Source organism: Rhinolophus sinicus, chromosome 4 (genome assembly GCF_057876585.1).
Source record: "Rhinolophus sinicus isolate RSI-liver-muscle chromosome 4, RSI-T2T, whole genome shotgun sequence".
NCBI lineage: Eukaryota > Metazoa > Chordata > Mammalia > Chiroptera > Rhinolophidae > Rhinolophus > Rhinolophus sinicus.
The window spans coordinates 96,565,077-96,582,065 of record NC_142504.1 but is presented as its reverse complement, the minus strand read 5'-3'; the positions used below and the strand labels follow the sequence as shown (position 1 = coordinate 96,582,065).

Below are 16,989 nucleotides of genomic sequence, written 5' to 3'. Positions count from 1 at the left end.
ACCTTGCAGAATAAGCAGACCAGACAGAAGTAGCAGCCAGGTGCAGGCATACCCAACGCAGGTGGGGCCCTCAGCGGTAGGCTCCAGCCTTCAGGAGCCCAAGCTTCTCAAAGCAATGTCTGTCCACGCTCAACCCGAGACCTGCAGGCCCCTGGAATTGGCTCTCTCTGACCAAGCTTTCCCTTTGGGAACTGGGCAGGAAAGAGTTGTGATTCCTGAACTGTTTTAGTCACCTTGGGCTCCCATAACCAAGTACCTCAGGCTGGATGGCTCAAACAACAGACATTTTTTTCTCACAGTTTCCAAGTTTAGAAGTGCGATGTCAGGGTGCCATCATAGTTGGATTCTGATGAGGTCTCTTTTCCTGGTTTGCTGTGTCTTCATGTGGGAGAGAGCGAGAGCGAGAGCGAGAGCGAGAGCGAGAGAGAGAGAGAGAGAGAGAGAGAGAGAGCGCCCTGGTGTCTATTTCTCTTCTTTTACGGGTACAAATCCCATCTTGGTGTCCCCACCCTCATAACCTCATCTAAACCTAATTATCTCCCAAAGGTCCCATATCCAAATACCATCACACTGGAGGGTTACGGCTTCAACGTGTGAGTTTGAGGGGGACAAAATTCAGTCAGTAGCAGCTTCCCTCTTGGGCTGCAATGTTATTGGTTGCTCTTTTAGAGAAAGACCAGCTAGAGTACAATAGATCCTGTAGAAATCACTAGGTAGGGATGCTGGGAGCAATGCTGGTGCGGACTTGAGAGCTAAGACACAGAGGGCCTAGCAGAGTCACCAGGGACAGGTCAAAGCCCCTTTTGCAACTGGGCACCTCCCAGCTACAGGGAATGCGTCTGCTGATACTGCTCCTCTGCAAACCCCCAAAATAAATAAAACAAAATACTGCTGTACAATAGAATAATAAAATGAAATTGTCACCCCTTGAGTTAACTTGAAACCAACAGTGTTGGCTGTGAGCAGGAGAGGGCCAAAGATCTTAGCATCGCACGGCACCTCCAGCAGGAGGTGGAGAAGTGACAGTCCAGTGCATGAACTTCGGGGGCTGAGTTGTGGGATTTTTCATCAGTACAAAGAGGCCGCCACTCGCAGTGAAGCATCTTTTTCTACACCCTCAGGAGTGTGGCCTTTGGCCAGTTTGTCCTCAGGCTGGAGGGGGAGGGAGGGATGTCCTCAGGGCAGGGTTCTTTCCAAAGGGATGGGGGGTACAGGGGGTCCAGATAGTAGAGCTGTCACCTAGTCAGCTGCGTGGCCTCAGGCAATAACCCATCACCTCTCTGTGCCTCAGTCTCTCCTTCTGGGAGGAGAGCTAGATGCTCTCCAGAGTTTAGAGGTAGGGGAAGGATGGGAGGGGTTCCAGCCTGGGGGGGACTCAGAAGTCCTACTCCAGCCCATTGCCTGTGCAGGGCTCAGGCCTGTGGTTTCTGATGGATGAAAACCTGTGTCCCCTCCAGAAATATCACCTCCATCCAGAAGGAGGACCATGCATGCGTGTTTCATCCTTGTGGCGATTGACATGTCACCATGCTAGAACGTGCTGGCATTCTGCCGTTATAGAAACCACTACATAACCCTGTGTATGCAGTTCCTTTCCAACTACCATGTTAACCATAACATTTGGATTTCCATGGATGACAAATGAATGTAATCTCAAGTTCTTATAAACACAATAATCTCAAGCTTTCATCTTCCAACCTTTCCCAGTTCTGACTCCTTTCCAGCAAAGTGCATTCCCTTTCTGACCCATTCTTCATCATAATGTCCTCAGGATTTCAGTGGGAGGACACACAGAGAGGTGTGTGTTTCTTTTTCTAAGACCAAAAACAGCTTCATTGTTCTATCCTGATATCATATACAATACATAATTATAAAACTTCAAATAATGCCAAAAAAAAAAAAAAAGCGTACAAAAGAAAGTGAAAATTCCCTAAAGCCCTACCCATCAGAGTCGGCCGCCACGAGCATTTGGTGACCTCAAGCTCTCTGGCATTTTTCTAACGTCTCACATACACACTGTTCACAGAAGTGTGATCATATTCTCCATGTTTTTTCATATATTCAATTTCTTTTGTGTTTGTTACGCTCTTCTCTTGCCTTCACTCTTGCTGATGACCCGCCCCCATTTCCAGCAGGAACAGCCTGGCATGTGTCCCTTCCACAGCTAGAGTCTTGACTCCACCAAGCTCGGAGGTCCCACGTTTTGGTGATCTTATAATTATGTCTATTAGAAAACATTTCCTGATAGCTACCCCAGGGGATATTTCTCAAGCCACTAAAAATAATGAATTAAATAGGTACCAGATGACTTGGAGCAATTCCCAGGAAGGACGGTTGAGTGAGAAAAGCAAGAGATGGGAAAACACATGTTGTATGATGCCGTTTTCTAAAGGGAACACTGACGTCCCACATGTCTGTGTCTCTGTGGGTCTGTGCAGGTTGGGTGAAAGGGAGGGAAGTTTGGCAAGATACCCTTGCAGTTGTTACCTCGGTTATCTGAGGTGACATTGGGACACTGAATGGAAATGAGGGAGAAAAAAGGAGCTCGCGCCAAGCACAAAGGAAAAGGAAAAGAGTGAATTTAGAAAAAACTTGCATGTGCTCACACGATTTGTGCATTTATATAGAATTATGTATATTAGTGGGCCTATGCATCAAGAAATACATTTTAAAAGAATTTAAAGCAAAGAATGGAAGTATATACCCCTCCTCCCCCAAGAAGTGTGGTATGTAACAACCCAGATTTACCAAGTGATAAACTGGGGGAAGAGAGATCTCAAAATAGAATAAGGATTTCTTGCCTAGTGCCTTTAAATGGCTGGCTCTTCAGGTGGCCAGGCAGGCTGGCTCTGGGCTCCAGCTCGGGGTCACTGTGAGCAGCAAGTTCTCTCCTCCAAGCCTTGCTTTCCCTTTTTGTGAAATGGGAGGATGCAACCTACAACTGAGGGTTGTTGTGGGAGTTAATGAGATGGAAGAATGCGAAGCCCTGGCACTTAGTAAGTTTGCAGAAAACCGAGTCTTTCTGCTGTTTTGGATTTTTATCTAGAATAAGATTTGATTTGGCACCACTGGGCACACCCTTTCAGGGCTGCATTCCTGAAGTCATTAGCCAGTGCCAGGACTGCTTATTTCCAACACTGGTAAAAGATTAGCATTGCCAATGAGAAAACCAAGGTCTAGGTAGGGCATGTGACTTACTCGAGGTCACACAGGTGCCAGGGCTGGGGCAAACCCCAGGACCCCGTACACCCTATGCAGAGTTTCCCACTGTGCCCTCTGACTTTCTCCCTGATACCCAGAGGCTAAAGTTGAGGGTGGGTGGGGGTAGGGAAAGGACTTTCTGATCCACGACCATTTCTCTTGGCCCTGGACTTGCTTCTGCTGGCTTCTTCTTTTTTCTTTTTTTTTAAGATTTTATTGGGGAAGCAGAACAGGACTTTATTGGGGAACAGTGTTGTACTTCCGGGATTTTTTCCAAGTCAAGTTCTCCTTTCAATCAAAGTTATGGAGGTCGCAGCTCAGCTCCAGGTCCAGTTGCCGTTGTTAGTTGCAGGGAGCAGAGCCCACAATCCTTTGCGGGAGTCGAGGAATCGAACCGGCAACCTTGTGGTTGAGAGCCCACTGGCCCATGTGGGAATCGAACCGGCCGGAGCTCCAACCACCTGAGCCACTGGGCCGGCCCTATGCTGGCTTCTTAAGTAGAGGACTGTCTCTTAGCTCGTGCACTGTGCCGTCCATGTACATGTTCTCTCTCACTCTCACTCTCTTGCTCTCGCTCTCGCTCTCTCATAGTTCAACTCAGCCAAGTGTGAGGGATTTGGGAGCGCACATTCCACAGCCACGTTTATACTTGGCTTTGCCTGGAATTGTCACTCTGAATCCCACAGCTGCCTCTGAAAGTGACAATATCAGGTAAAAACATTAATCAGTCCCTTTGAGGGAGCCAGGGGATCCGCATGACTGGCATGGAGTGAGCCTCAAGGAGAAGGGCAGGGGACAGGAAGAGGGTCAGATCACGTAGTGTCTTGCAGGCCTTCGTAAGGTGGTGATTTGTGCATAATCTGGGCAGCCATTGGAGGGTTCTCAGCAGATGAATGACGTTCCTGGGCTCAGGGTCACTGGGCTACTGTGTAGAGAATTCACTGTAGAAAGCAAGAAGCAGCGAAACAAGTTAGGAGGCTGATTATTCCGGAGGGAAGATGGTAGTGGCTTGGACCAGAGGGGCAACAGGGCAGATAGGAAGCCACTGCCGACTTTTCCAGGTGAGCTGATTCTGGATCTATTTTAGAGACCAGCTCATCGGAGCTGGCTGGTGAATCAGCTGTGGTGTGTGAGGGGGGAAAAGAAAGGGAGAATCAAACAGCAGCTAGAAGAATGCAGATGCCACTCACTGTGAATCTGAAGATTAAGAAGACCCCCTCCTCCCATTTTAACGCAGATGTTTCCGGCCCCAATATCCAGTCACCTTGGGAAGGAATCATTTATGGAGGGAGGGCCAGAGGTCCTGAGGGAGGGCGTGAGCCTTGGCTGGGGAGCACTCAGCTTCGCCCCTCCCCCACCCCAGGTACTTCTTTGACTGCGACAGCCTCATCCCCCTCAAGAGGAAGAGGAAGTACTTCAAGGTATTCGAGGTCACCAAGACCACCGAGAGCTTTGCCAGCAAGGTCCAGAGCCTGGTGCCAGTCAAGTACGAGGTCATCGTGACAACAGGCTTTGAGCCAGGGGCGGGCACTGACGCCAACGTCTTTGTGACCATCTTTGGGTCCAATGGGGACACAGGCAAGCGGGAGCTGAAGAAGAAAATGCGCAACCTGTTCGAGCGAGGTCAAACCGACCACTTCTTCCTGGAGACGCTGGAGCTGGGGGAGCTGCGCAAGGTGCGCGTGGAACACGACAGCAGCGGCTACTACTCGGGCTGGCTGGTGGATAAGGTGGAGGTGACCAACACCAGAACCGGAGTGGCCACCATCTTCAAGTGCGGCAGGTGGCTGGACAAGAAGCGCGGGGACGGGCTCACCTGGAGAGAACTCTTCCCTTCTGTCTGAGGGGCTGCAGGCGCTCCGTCCGCTCGGGGCCACTCTCTCACCCAGCTGCTCCTGGCCACACCTTCCCACCCCCACCCTGGCCTCCAGCAGTCTTTTCCTGAAGCCTCCTGGAGCTGGAACTGGGGACCAAAAGGTGGCCTGTGGCACTGTGCACCAGAACTTCACGGTCCTTTGAAGGCCACTGCCGGTGACTGCACCCCACCCCACCCCTTCTCCCGGGCCTACAGGAATCAGTCAGCATGTGTCATAAGCCATGGCTGCGCAAAACTAACTCTTTGCATTTTTCTCTTCCAATAATAGCGATGACCAGGCTAAGACTTGCTGCAGGTGTGAATGGGAAACTGGGGCTTCACCCAGGGGAAAGAGTAGGAAAGAAGAGGCCATCAAGATGGTGTATTTTAAGCAAAAACTAATTAACACTCTTCCCCTCCCCCCACCAAAAAAGCTGGGCTAATTAAATTATTACCAACCACACCCCACAAAGAACTCGTCTTGGCATCTGCTCACTAACAATGCACTCTTCTTCCCAGTTTCAATAAATCCAGCACAAATGGAGAAAAACGTCAGGAGGAAGTGTTTTTGCCAGAGGGATTTATGAGCCTGTGAAAAGGTACTTGATTCTTTCTATCACTTTGCAGGGAACGCGTTGCCAAGTGCCCACCTGCTGCCCCAGCCTGTGATAACACAGTTGAGACGTGGAGACCTAAGCAGAAGGTGATGGGGGGACAATACCTGGTCACTGCTGCATTCAGGCTGGGAGGGGAGAAGGGGACATCGGGGTCATTTAGTACCTATTGGCCGTGGCTCACTGTGGGCAATGTGCACTGACAAGGGGTCATGACTTTGACAGAGAGGCAGCAGGAGAACCACACACTCATGTGCACATGTGCACGTGCGTCCCCCTCCCCCTATACACGTGCACAGTCCCTGACTGACAGTCACAAAGGGTAATGCACAGGAAGAGTGCCTCTGAGCTGAGCCCCTCTGATTTTCTGCACGGGGGCCTGAGCGGCAAGGTGCATTAGGCCGAAATCTTCCTATAGAGAGGCACCCCAGTAAGGGGTTCCCCTGCCCTGCTTTGTCACCCTGTGCCCTCCAGCAGACAGGTGTAGATTCTTAGCAAGGCTTCGTGGCTCTGAGGCAAGTTTCGGGAAGCCTCAGAGACTCTTGGAGAGGGGCCGAGATGGAAGGCACAGGCTCCGAGGCAGCCTGCCTGGGCTTGAGTCCCAGCTCCACCTCTCACCCGCTGGGAGAGCTTGGGCACGTTATTTCTTCTCTCAGGCCTCGGGGTCGTCACCCGTGAAACAGGGAGAGTGATCGCACCTCTCTCGTAGGTTAGTATGAGGACTACATGAGTTCATACGCAGGCAGTATTACCTCAGCACCTGCGTAGAAAGGTATGTCCATCTGCGGATCAAGACTCTAGGAGGCTGTTTTGTCCTAGGGGACAAGTAATCGTTAAATGGCTTTACCGTATCTTTTTCTGTGGAACTGATTCTTCCTCTGTCCCTGTGAAAATTGAGGCAAGCCTCGCAACTCTTCTGGACATTCTCAGGTCATAAAAAGTCCAACAACCACCTTAAGGCACAAAGTCCATCTCAACTCTGTAATTTAAATGTCTGGCTCCAATTGCTATTGGAGTCAGTGTCTTTCTTTCTGGACTGGCAGGTGTTTGGCACCTTCCTCTCACTCGCACTTATTGTGGGGTCTTTCTCAGTCCCTGTACACTCTGTCTCGTTTCAGATCTGAGACACCACACCCCGCACCTGAGTCCCCATGTTCCCAGTACCTGGGCCATTTCCATCGTGGGCAAGTTGCCCACAGTTCCATGCCCCGTAGATTACCCTCCGGCTATGAGACACTGTCCTCTCTGCTCTGCCTCTGCTGGAGCTGTTCTCTCTGCTGGGAGTCCTGTCACCCATCCACCCTTCCATCCCACCGTGCTCATCCAGTCTCCCTGTTTTTATAGGAGTGGGGCCAGAGTGGGCCTCTGACTGACTCAGCAGCCCACAGGGGCAAAGCTGGGCTCATACTAGGCTATCTGATGCCCTTCGCATGCTGTGGAGGAGGCTGGGATGGGGGCAGATGTGCATGGCGGTGGACAGGAGATAGCAAGGAGCCAGGAGTCTTGGAGAATTCAACGTCTGTCAAGTCCCATCTCCACAGCCCTCTTTGGGATGGGTACAGCCTTGGGGGAGGGGCAGAGAGGTGCTGGGACTCTGGCAAGTTCTATTGCTCGACATCCTACGGTCCTTTCTCCACCCAGGCTGTGCAGAAGCTGTAGGTGAAGGTGGGAGGGAACCACTTCAAGTTCTGGGGAAAAGTGGGGAAAGACTGACCCCTGCTGCATTCTGCTCTCACCTGGCTGCTGCCCACATGCCTGCCCTCTACCCTGAGGAAGGAATGAGGGATGCCCATGAGAAGCTCCCAGGAGCAGGCCTCCCTCCAAATCTTACCCCTTCTGCCTTTGGTCTGGGCTTTATCTTTCAATTCCCATCTCTTCTTTACAGGCAATCTCAGGAATTGTGCTTTTGACAAAGCCAAAAGCAAAGCTGGAATTAGGGAGAAGTAAGCAAGGAGCCCAGGCTGCAAAATGGCAGGGTCACCTCAGGCTCATGTGAAAACAGGGCTGGTACCTGAGAGGGAGGCCTCCCCAAATGTTGCATCCACGGCACTCGCTTGCCTCCCCCTAGTTCTGGCTCTGGCAGAAAGCTATTCTTCTACCCAAAGCCCCCACAAAACTCTGTACCACAGCAGTCCTAATTCCAGGGCTGAGATCCAACAGTCAGCCATGGTGAAGGTGAACAAGCCCCTTCTCTTGCAAGGTTTCCTCTTCAACCCCTCTCACCCCAGTGCCCATGTTGCTGACATAGCCCCTGGTCATTCCTGGGGTGGTGAGCCAAGGCCAGGTGGTGCTGGAATGCTACCTCTTCTTCCACCAAGGCAGAGTTCCCTCACTAGAGCTCAGGGTGAAGAAAACAAAGGAAGGAACGGTTTCTTCCTCCCCCAGCACCTTCCTTCCATCCCTGAAGTTTTTGCCAGAGCTGCTGTGCCTTCCCCAAACCCCCCTGGTGCTGACAGCTCCCATTGTCATAAAGTTCTTCCTTATAAGGACGGCTTCTTGAATGATGAGGTTTTTATATCAGCTCTCTTTCCTCACCTGATTTAGAGACAAGCCTGCATTAAAAAATATTTGGAAAGAACCTTAATTATATTGCTTTCGAGTAACTTATTTCCAAATAAGTATCTCCGGGGGGTCTACATCAAAGGAAAGATAAAACTCATTCGCAATTAACACAAGCTATTTACATACAAACTGTTGCACGGAAGCCTAAAGAACATTTTGCTCTTAAGTAGGTGAAACAAAAGCCTTCCAATATGATTTTCTCCTCTCTGGCTGAACAATCCTTTTCGTCCAAGATTTTGATAGAAGTAAACTCAGCCAGTTCAGATACACCCCTCTGAATTCTGATTATGAGGAGTCAACTAGAGGAAGTACCACGGCTGCCCCACTCCCTGTGGACCCCTGGTGCTGTGTCCCTCCTGAACAGACAGACACCCCCTTTACTCCCAGCCCCTTAGCAGAGCGAGGCACCAGGCATCAACCACCAGCAGACACCCTGAGTGAGGGGCTTCAGGGAACAGGAGGGGGAGTCTGGACCTCAGACAAAGGAAGTAAGTAAATGGAGCACACAGGAGAGAAGGAGGTTTGGGACAGACAGACTTGGAGAGGAAATGACTTTTTAAGAGAGGAAAGAGCATTTAAGCCCTAAATTTAACAGGGAAGTTTGGGTAGTGGCACCTGGATGGTGGGAGAGGTGGTGTTGTTTATGAGCTGGAGGGAAGATGGGTTCTGTACTCCAGCCTAGAAGCTTCAACGTGGCCTGAGGCAGAGGTGAGGAAAGTGTGACGGTTAATTTGATGTGTCAATTTGGTCACAGTGTCCAGATTAAACATTATTTGGGTATGTCTGTGAGGGTGTTTCCAGATGACATTATTTGAATCAGTGTGTTCAGCAAAGTGATTGCCCTCCCTGGTGTGGGTGGGCATCATCCAATCCACTGAGCGCCTGAATAGAACAAAATGGCGGAGGAAGGAGGAATTTGTTTCTTTCCTGCCTGCCTGCTTGAGCTGGACATTCGTCTTCTCCTGCCCTTTTAGTGAGACACCAGTCTCACCTGGTCCCCAGGCCTTTGAACTCAAACCGAATTATACACCAACTTTCCTGAGGCTCCAGCTTGCGGACAACAGATCAGGGGGGCTTCTCAGCTTCCATAATCATGTGAGCTAATTCTCCCTCATGTAAATCTGTCGTCTATCTGTCTATCTATCATCTTTTATCTATCTATCTTCTTTTTCCCTGGAGAGTCCTGATGAATACAGATAGACTCTGCTCCTTCTTAACCTCCTGGGGGTCTTCATGGTGACTGGGAGTCACGAGCCCACACAGAGCACGAGTCTGGATGTTTTCTGAAAAGTTCCTTTCCTCCTGGGCACTGCAATAGGGAGGTGGGGGAGGGGTGGAGGTTAGGAAGGCCACAGGCACATTTGCTGTGTGTGTGTGTGTGTGTGTGTGTGTGAGAGAGAGAGAGAGAGAGAGAGAGAGAGAGAGAGAAGGGGAGGGGCAAAATCCAAGGAAAGAAAACTTCCAAAAGTATCTCAGGCCTTTGCTTCTAGGACAAACTCCATTGTGTAGACAGTAATTAAATAGACAAGGATAACAGAGGGAGGTGGGACCTATGAGTAGAGACCTGTAGAAGGTAGGAACTAGAAGGAGCCTAGTCTACCATCCACATTTTTACAGTTGGCAAACGAGGGAAGGGCAGTGTCTTTCCCACATCTACACGCTGGTTAGTGGTGAGGCCAGAATTAAAGAGCCCTGGTTCGTAGATCAAGAGACATAGATGGAAATACGTGGAAAGCTAGACAGAATTTGGGACCATCTCCCTTAAGCAAGAACTGGGGATTTAAACATTCATTAACCCAATGTAAACGATGGACTTCAGTCAATAATAATGTATTGCTATTGGCTCATCCATTTTAATAACGTACCCCACTGAGGCAAAATGTGAATAACAGACAAACTGGGTTCCAGTGGCCAGAGAATATATGGGAACTCTCTGTACTTTCTGCTCATTTTCCTGTAAACCGAAAACTGCCCTAAAAATGAAGTCTATGACTTTTTATTTAAAGTTCATTAATATAGGTTCTGCTTGTAGTTTATGACAAAAAGCCATCTTTCAGTTCACTGACGCACACGCTGAGAACAGGTTCCAGACAACACCGACTGTCTGAGTCTGGGCTCTGACAAAGGAATACAAACTACACACCAACTGTCAAAAATCAAATTCCTTCTCTCCTACAGGGAAACGGAGGAGCCCTCCTGTGCAAAACACAAGAGGTTACACTTGAAAATTGATCAAAAATGGGAACTTTTCCCTTTAAGACCCATAAACTAAAGTTTAGGGAGCAGGTTAATCAGATGGTTGGTTCACAACACAGAACAGATTCTTTGAGAGATAAAGAAGTAAAAGAAAAGAATACATAAGAGAGAAGGAAGAGGAAGCAGAGGAAGAAGAGGAAGAGGGGAGGGGAGAGGAAAAAGAGGAAAGACAGGAGGGAGGAGGAGGAAAATGGGTAAGGAAGAGATACCTACTATTACCTCAGTTCCTGGACACAGAGATCTGTGAGAGGCTTTGTCTGGACATACCCTGGGTCTACATAGAAATAAGCACCCTGCACGAGTGAGGTGTAGTTAGCAATGCAGTTCATTTTTATTAGTTATAAATAAAGTACAAAAAATCCACCAAAAGTGAATCTAAGCATTTACACAATTCCTAATGTCTCTGCCTTTTCATTGATGCACTATTGCTTTAATATTCATAATAAATATTCTTCTAGCTTTCTGCTATAAAATAGTCTATGTAGCAAAATGTCGCACAGCACAACAGAACAGAACAGCAGGAGGATTACAAAAAAGGACAATCAAAACTGAGGATAATCCTTTCACTTACCAGGGGCAACCAAATTACCCCCTGGAGGGCCCAGTTCGGCTGGCTCCACAGCTGAGAAATGAGCCACAGCCAGGGCCAGGGGTGGGGTTAGGGGAGGGAAAGGCTGGAGTGGGAGGGGTCGGGGCATAGGCCAGCCAGGGAAAGGGCCCCTTCCCACTCTGACCCTGCAGAGCAGCATAAGGCATGTTCATCCAGGAGCCTTGCCAAGGGGGCAGTGTCTGCCAGGCCTGGCAGTGTGGTAGTCATACGCCCCGGTGGGAAAGCAAGAGAACAAGGCCCCAGAGCAGAGGCAGAAAGGGAAGCTGGGCAGGCAGCAGGCAGGAAGCCCAGGGAACGGGATGCATAGTCTGGCCAGAGCAAAGGTGGGACTTAGGGACCATGCATGGCCCAGCCACTCTTACAAGCCTGGCCAGGCAGTGTGGCGAATTGGGCCTCCACTTCCTCCCCCATCAGCACCATCCCAGGGGGCCTCATGTGGAGGCTGGACTTCTCCACCAGCAAAGGCAGTGATGTCAAGAGGCAAGAGGGAGTGATGGGCTGGAAAAGAAGGGAAGGAGGAAAGGAGGGAGGAGGCAGACATGCAGAGAGCACAGGAGTGGGTGATCCTCGCACTCTGGGCCAGGGTCCGAGTCCACGCAGAGTCTTCTCCTGGGGCCATGGACCTCCTCTCTCCTTTGGGCCCAAAGGCATCTGGGCTCACTGCTGTGCCAGCCTTTGAGGCCACAGTTTCCCCAAACCCTCCCCTAGCACTCTTCCCACGGAGCAGTGACAGAGAGAGTAAAGGAAGAGAGACCATGAGTCTAAAATCTGTGTCCCCATCTTGGGTTGCCAAGGGTGATGCCTTAAAAACAAAGGCTCTGGGAGATGAGAGGATGGGGTGCCAGTCCCAAACATCATAACTTGGGCTTATATTCTGCCTACCCCATCCCCATAGCTAACAAGACATGGACTTCTGCTCACTCTTCAAGTGACCACCAAACCTTGTGAGAAAGCAGGTCCCATGTCTGGGGATGTGTCCAGCTGGCCTGCCTCCCTCTCACCCACAGGATGCTGCAAAGGACAGGAAACTTCCAGAGGTCCCCTTTGAACCAATCTGCTGGATAAATTCTCAGTCCACTCTCTTCCTCTCCTCTCCTTTCCCTAGATACCCTCCAGTTCACCTCCCTTTACCCCAGCCCAGAAAACTGAGACACAGGGAGGCCCAGTGACTTGCTCAAGGTTACAGGAAAGTTCACAATAAAGGTCGTCTGAAAAGCGGAGCCTCCTGACTCCCAGTCCAGGGCTTGTTCTAATAAATCAGGTTTTTTGGCTTTCAGATGCTCCTGCTGGTTATGTCCGAATGGAACATTCTGGAAGCAGAGAGATTTGGACCTCAGGTGGAGAGAGTGACCTCTAGAGCCCCCGGACTACCTTCCTCAGAGAATGAAGGCAGGGTGGGCTGAGGTTGTGGGAAGGGTGACGGAAGAAGGAAAAAACAGGGTAATGATGGGGGTGGGGGTTGGAGGGCCAAGGGTAGCAAGTGAAAGGATTACCCCAGTCTGCTGACGAGTGCAAATTATATTTATATATGTGCTAAATACAGTCACTATATTGGAGTTTTTCACTAGATCACAGCATACAGAATCAAAGGTTTGCATTTCGTATGGAATGTATCCAAAGAGGCCAGCACCACAGTAGGACAGCTTGCAATCACACACCCTGATAATTTGGACGAAATAAAGTTCGCGGAATTTTATTTAAATTTTTTTTTTGTATTCGTAGTTGTTTGTCATCGTACCAATGCATGCAAAGCATTCCACTCCCAGAAACAACGCCAAAATGAGGTAATAGGAGTAATAAAAAAAATTAGTATCCTTTCTAAATAAATAAATTATAATTAAAAATGCAAAACAACTATAAAAATAATTAAATAAGAACCCACGATATCTACAAGTTAGTCATAAATTATGATTGTTAAATATAAGGCATTTAAACTCACAAAACCCTGTAAACTAGCAACGTGCCATGTTTTTGTTTTTTGTGTTTTTTTTTTTTCATTTTTGTTTTTCTATCAGCTGAAATCGCTCTAGCATTTGCTCTACGCGCGCAGGAGATGAAACACGAGGGGGAAACCTGACAGACGTTGCTACAGCCCCACTCGGGGAGTGTGTGTCCCGCCGGCAGGCGAGGGGCTTGGAGGATTTCTTCAGGGGAAAAAAGAAAATCTGGTGCTTTTTACTCACCATTGAAAAAACTGTGCTTGTTCATTAGGCGTAAAGAGTTAAGAATACTTGCACGGAGGCTGGGAACATTTGCAGAAGAGGAGCTCGAGTCCTGCCACAGGTGGTAGGCAAGGGCTACAGGGCCCCAGGGGGTCCGGGCAAGTGGGGGAGCTCTGTGCCCCCCCCTCTGCCCACACAGTCTGGGCTTGTGGCATTAGTTTCAGTGATTGGCGTCCTCAGTGGACCCACTGCGGCCCGGGCTGTGCTGTGGCTTGGAGGCCCAACTTGACCCTGGGGCAGCTCTGGCCCCAGAAGGCACTCATGCGTCTCAGTCAGGAAAGGGTCTGAGTCCCTTGAGTTGAGCAGGAGAACAGGAGGTCTCCCCTCCTGGAGGTGGTAGGTGTGAGATGCTGAGGCCTGAGCCTGCCTCTTCTCTACTCTTCCCCGGCTCCCAGACAATAGGGGAGGGGGCCTCGAGGGAGCAGAAGCACAGACCCCTGTCCTCTCTTCTCACCCTGACGGCTGCCCGGCTAAGGTTGCTGGGAGGTGCCTTGGTCCACGTCACCTCCTGTGCCCACCTGTAGGGGAAGAGGGCCCCAGAGAGAGCGGAGGAAAAGGGAGGCTTTAGGCTCTACCCCCAGCAGCTGACCTCTCCCCTCCAGGTGCATCCCACCTACCCCAGTCAGTGCCTAAAGTTCTCCTGGGGCACTGAGGAGCCTGCAGATAATTGAGGAGGGGACCGTGCCCCACTCTCAGGCTCTGAAACAGATGTTGGTGCCCACAGCAAGTCATTTCAACAGCTCAGTCAGCACACAACTCTAAGTACTTGAATGATGTGTTGATGTTAGAAGGATCAGAGAATGTGAATGTTGGAAGGAAATTTCGCAAGCATCCAATCCAACCTCCTTGTGTTACGGCTGAGGCCCAGAGAGAAGCAAGCAGCGTTCTAGGTCTGCCCACTTTGTCACAAAGAGCCAAGACTGGGACCCAGGAGGCCAGCTCTCATTCCATCTGTGCTTGTTCTACACAGACTCCCTCTACCTGCTAGCTTTTCAAACTGGCCTTGGAGAGAAGAACAAGAGACTAACAGGGGACGGACCTCCCCTAGGCCACCCTGGCTACCTCTGGACGGAAGCAGGCTGGGGAGGATTCCCAACTCGCCAGGGCAACTATTATAATAACTAGCTTTCCCCCAAATCCTGACTCAGAAGTACTTTCCACGCTGGTGAGGTCTCCAGCCATTTATCCCTAAAGACATTGCTCACACACTGGAATCACTGAACGGAAGGGACAAAGTCATGCTCACCGCCGTCAACCCTGAATCAGGCTCCTCACCATTTCTGCACTGTTGTTTGTGTCTTAGCTCCTGGGCTGGACTGTATACTCCTTGAGACGGGGATCTAGTCTTCTTTGCTATTGTCTCTCCCAGTGCCTGCACTGGCGGGCACCCATGAAGGTGGGCACGCAGCGATCACTGCCTTCATCTGAGGGTTCCTCAAGGAACCCTCCCACAAGGAGCCACCTCCTTCATTCTCTGCCTGCAGGGGTCCAGAGCCGTCGTCCCTCCACCTGCAGCTCTGGTTGTGCGAAAAGCTTCTACCTCAAGCCAAAATCTGCCTCCCAGTCATTTTTACCCGTTGGTCCTGGTTTTATCCTTTGTAGCAGCAATGCAGACTCAGATTTCCTTAACTTTATGGAATTTCTTCATATATGTAGTAAGTATCCTATGCCCTGTAGTCTTCTCTTATTGTGATAAGGGCATTGAGACTGGGGCACAGGGAGGCTTTGAGGGCAGTGCAAACGAGGGAGAGGAGGAGGGGATGGTAAAGGAGGAAGAGAACAGAATTCCAGCGGAGCTGGTGTTTTCCTCCTCCAGATAAAGAAAGTTGGGCTGGGATTGGGGGATTTGGTGCAATTTGTTGGTTTTTCCCATCTCCATGCTTCTGTCCTCCCATCTCTCTGCTCGTTTGAGGTTCAGAAAAATTGTGGGGTGGTGCAGAAAGACACCCTGTGCAGTGTCACCTGGAATTTCCAGGTCTGTTTCTCCTACCACCTCCATCCCGGAACCCCAAGGAGGTTCCCAGGAGAGAGCGTGGATGTGTTGGGCAGGTAATATTGATCCTCATAACATCTGGGTGACATAGAGGAAATGGAAATGGGGATGCACTGGTGTTTCTCTCCACTCTAAGGAGAAGGAAACTGAGGCACAGAGAAAGAAAGGGACTTGCCCAAGGTTATCGAAGAGTCAGAGAAAGAGCCAGAGGCTAGGGGCACGCACCTCCCAAAGCCCGCCAACGTGGTCTCAGGGCCAGGGCCAAGTCTGAGGGACTCCAGCAGGGTCCGAGACATCCCAAAGGAAGCTCCGTGTCCTCCTCAAGGTCCACAGTGTTTGACCGTAGTCCTTGCATGCTAGCTGAGAGCACTTTGCCCAAGACCCAGTGTTCATCACCTATGCTAGCTTATCTTCATCCTCGGGTTCATTTTTTGCACAAGGAGGCAGTGGCCAAATTGCCTCGTTGTGACAGGGCATGAGCACAGCCAACAGGAAGAATCTGGCATGAGCAGGGACATCCTGATTCTGAGGAACCCAGGGCCAGCTTTCGTTGAAGGCTGGCCCCTCCCTGGTTCATTGTGGAGCCTGGGGGACAGCTGGAGCTAAGTAGATAGGCTCTGGAACTGGAGATCCCTCCTTAAAGACAGAATTCTTCTCCTACCTACTCAAACTCTACCTTCCCAACCCTGGCTCAGCCCCTCAGAAGCCCACCTAAGACTCCCATCTGCTCCTTTTCTAGTCCTCCCCTTTCCCACATGCCCCTCTTCTATGCTCCGTGCACTGTAAACATGAGAAAAACAAAAGCAAAGGAAAAAAACAAAACCAAAAACAAAACAAGAACCCCCCCCTCCCGCCTCCCAACCTGGGTGAAAAAAAAAAAATCCTTTATCATCATAAACAGGATTTGGCTTTTTTTTTTTTTTTTTTTTTCACCGTTTTTTCCTTTTCTCTCCTAAAGACGGGAAGATTTGGGCTGTCGTTGGTTGGTTCAGTCAGGCACCAAAACAAGAAACTCAATGAGAAATATTTGGTGCGAATTCGGTAATAGCGACATGTCCACCACAAGATGACTAGAGCACCACACACAACATTTTTCTTAAGCTAACATGCTCCGGCTGCCATCCACAGAAATAGCTAGAGACCCCTACATGGTTTCTACGTGGTCGAGAGGTATATATACAATCCTTCAAAGGACAGGATTGAGGGGCCGGTCTGTCGGCTAGGACCTTCAGGATCACATCTAGATTCTCAGCAGCGTGGGCCCCCCCTTCCCACCCCTGCTCCGGGCACGGCCAGCTCCCTCCTTCCCGCGCAGCGAGGTGGATGGGGGCAGTCACCATTCTGGATGGAGGGGTCCTCCCCGCCACCCTTCCTTTCCCTCGGACACTGACACCACCAACTCCTCTTTCCACAAAATGTGCTTGCAGGCTTTTCCTCTACGTCAAATGGCTCAGAAGGCAAAGTTTGGCTGCAAGGGCTATGGCCGTGGGGGGACCTGGTGAAGGAAAATGGGGCATCCACTGGCTAATTCCTCCCTCAGCTGTCGGCTCCCAGTTGTGTCTCAATGTCCACCCGGCAGATGGGGCACTTCTTGCTCATGGCGAGCCATTGGTCCACACACAGTTGGTGAAAGAGATGCATACACGGTAGGCGCCTGAAAGAGAAGGGGAGTGTCA

The 16,989-nt window shown here is 50.3% G+C and overlaps 2 protein-coding genes across 6 annotated transcripts in view; one reads left to right on the top strand and one right to left on the bottom strand.

The window, feature by feature from the left end:
- LOXHD1 (lipoxygenase homology PLAT domains 1) overlaps positions 1-8,254 on the top strand; it is a 141,341-nt gene extending 133,087 nt beyond the window's left edge. For 2 of the 4 annotated variants that reach the window (XM_088797976.1, XM_074340027.2), the window contains 2 exons: positions 3,793-3,912; positions 4,565-8,254. In XM_088797976.1, coding sequence (XP_088654102.1) covers positions 3,793-3,912; positions 4,565-5,045 — 601 coding nt within the window. In that variant the 3' untranslated portion in view covers positions 5,046-8,254. The remainder of the gene's footprint in view (positions 1-3,792; positions 3,913-4,564) is intronic. The other 2 variants (XM_074340031.2, XM_074340030.2) reach the window with 1 other exon arrangement.
- A 2,541-nt stretch (positions 8,255-10,795) lies between these two features.
- The window catches only part of ARK2C (arkadia (RNF111) C-terminal like ring finger ubiquitin ligase 2C), a 102,258-nt gene continuing 96,064 nt past the window's right edge, over positions 10,796-16,989 (bottom strand). For both annotated transcript variants that reach the window (XM_019739699.3, XM_019739698.3), the window contains one exon: positions 10,796-16,967. In XM_019739699.3, coding sequence (XP_019595258.1) covers positions 16,850-16,967 — 118 coding nt within the window. In that variant the 3' untranslated portion in view covers positions 10,796-16,849. The remainder of the gene's footprint in view (positions 16,968-16,989) is intronic.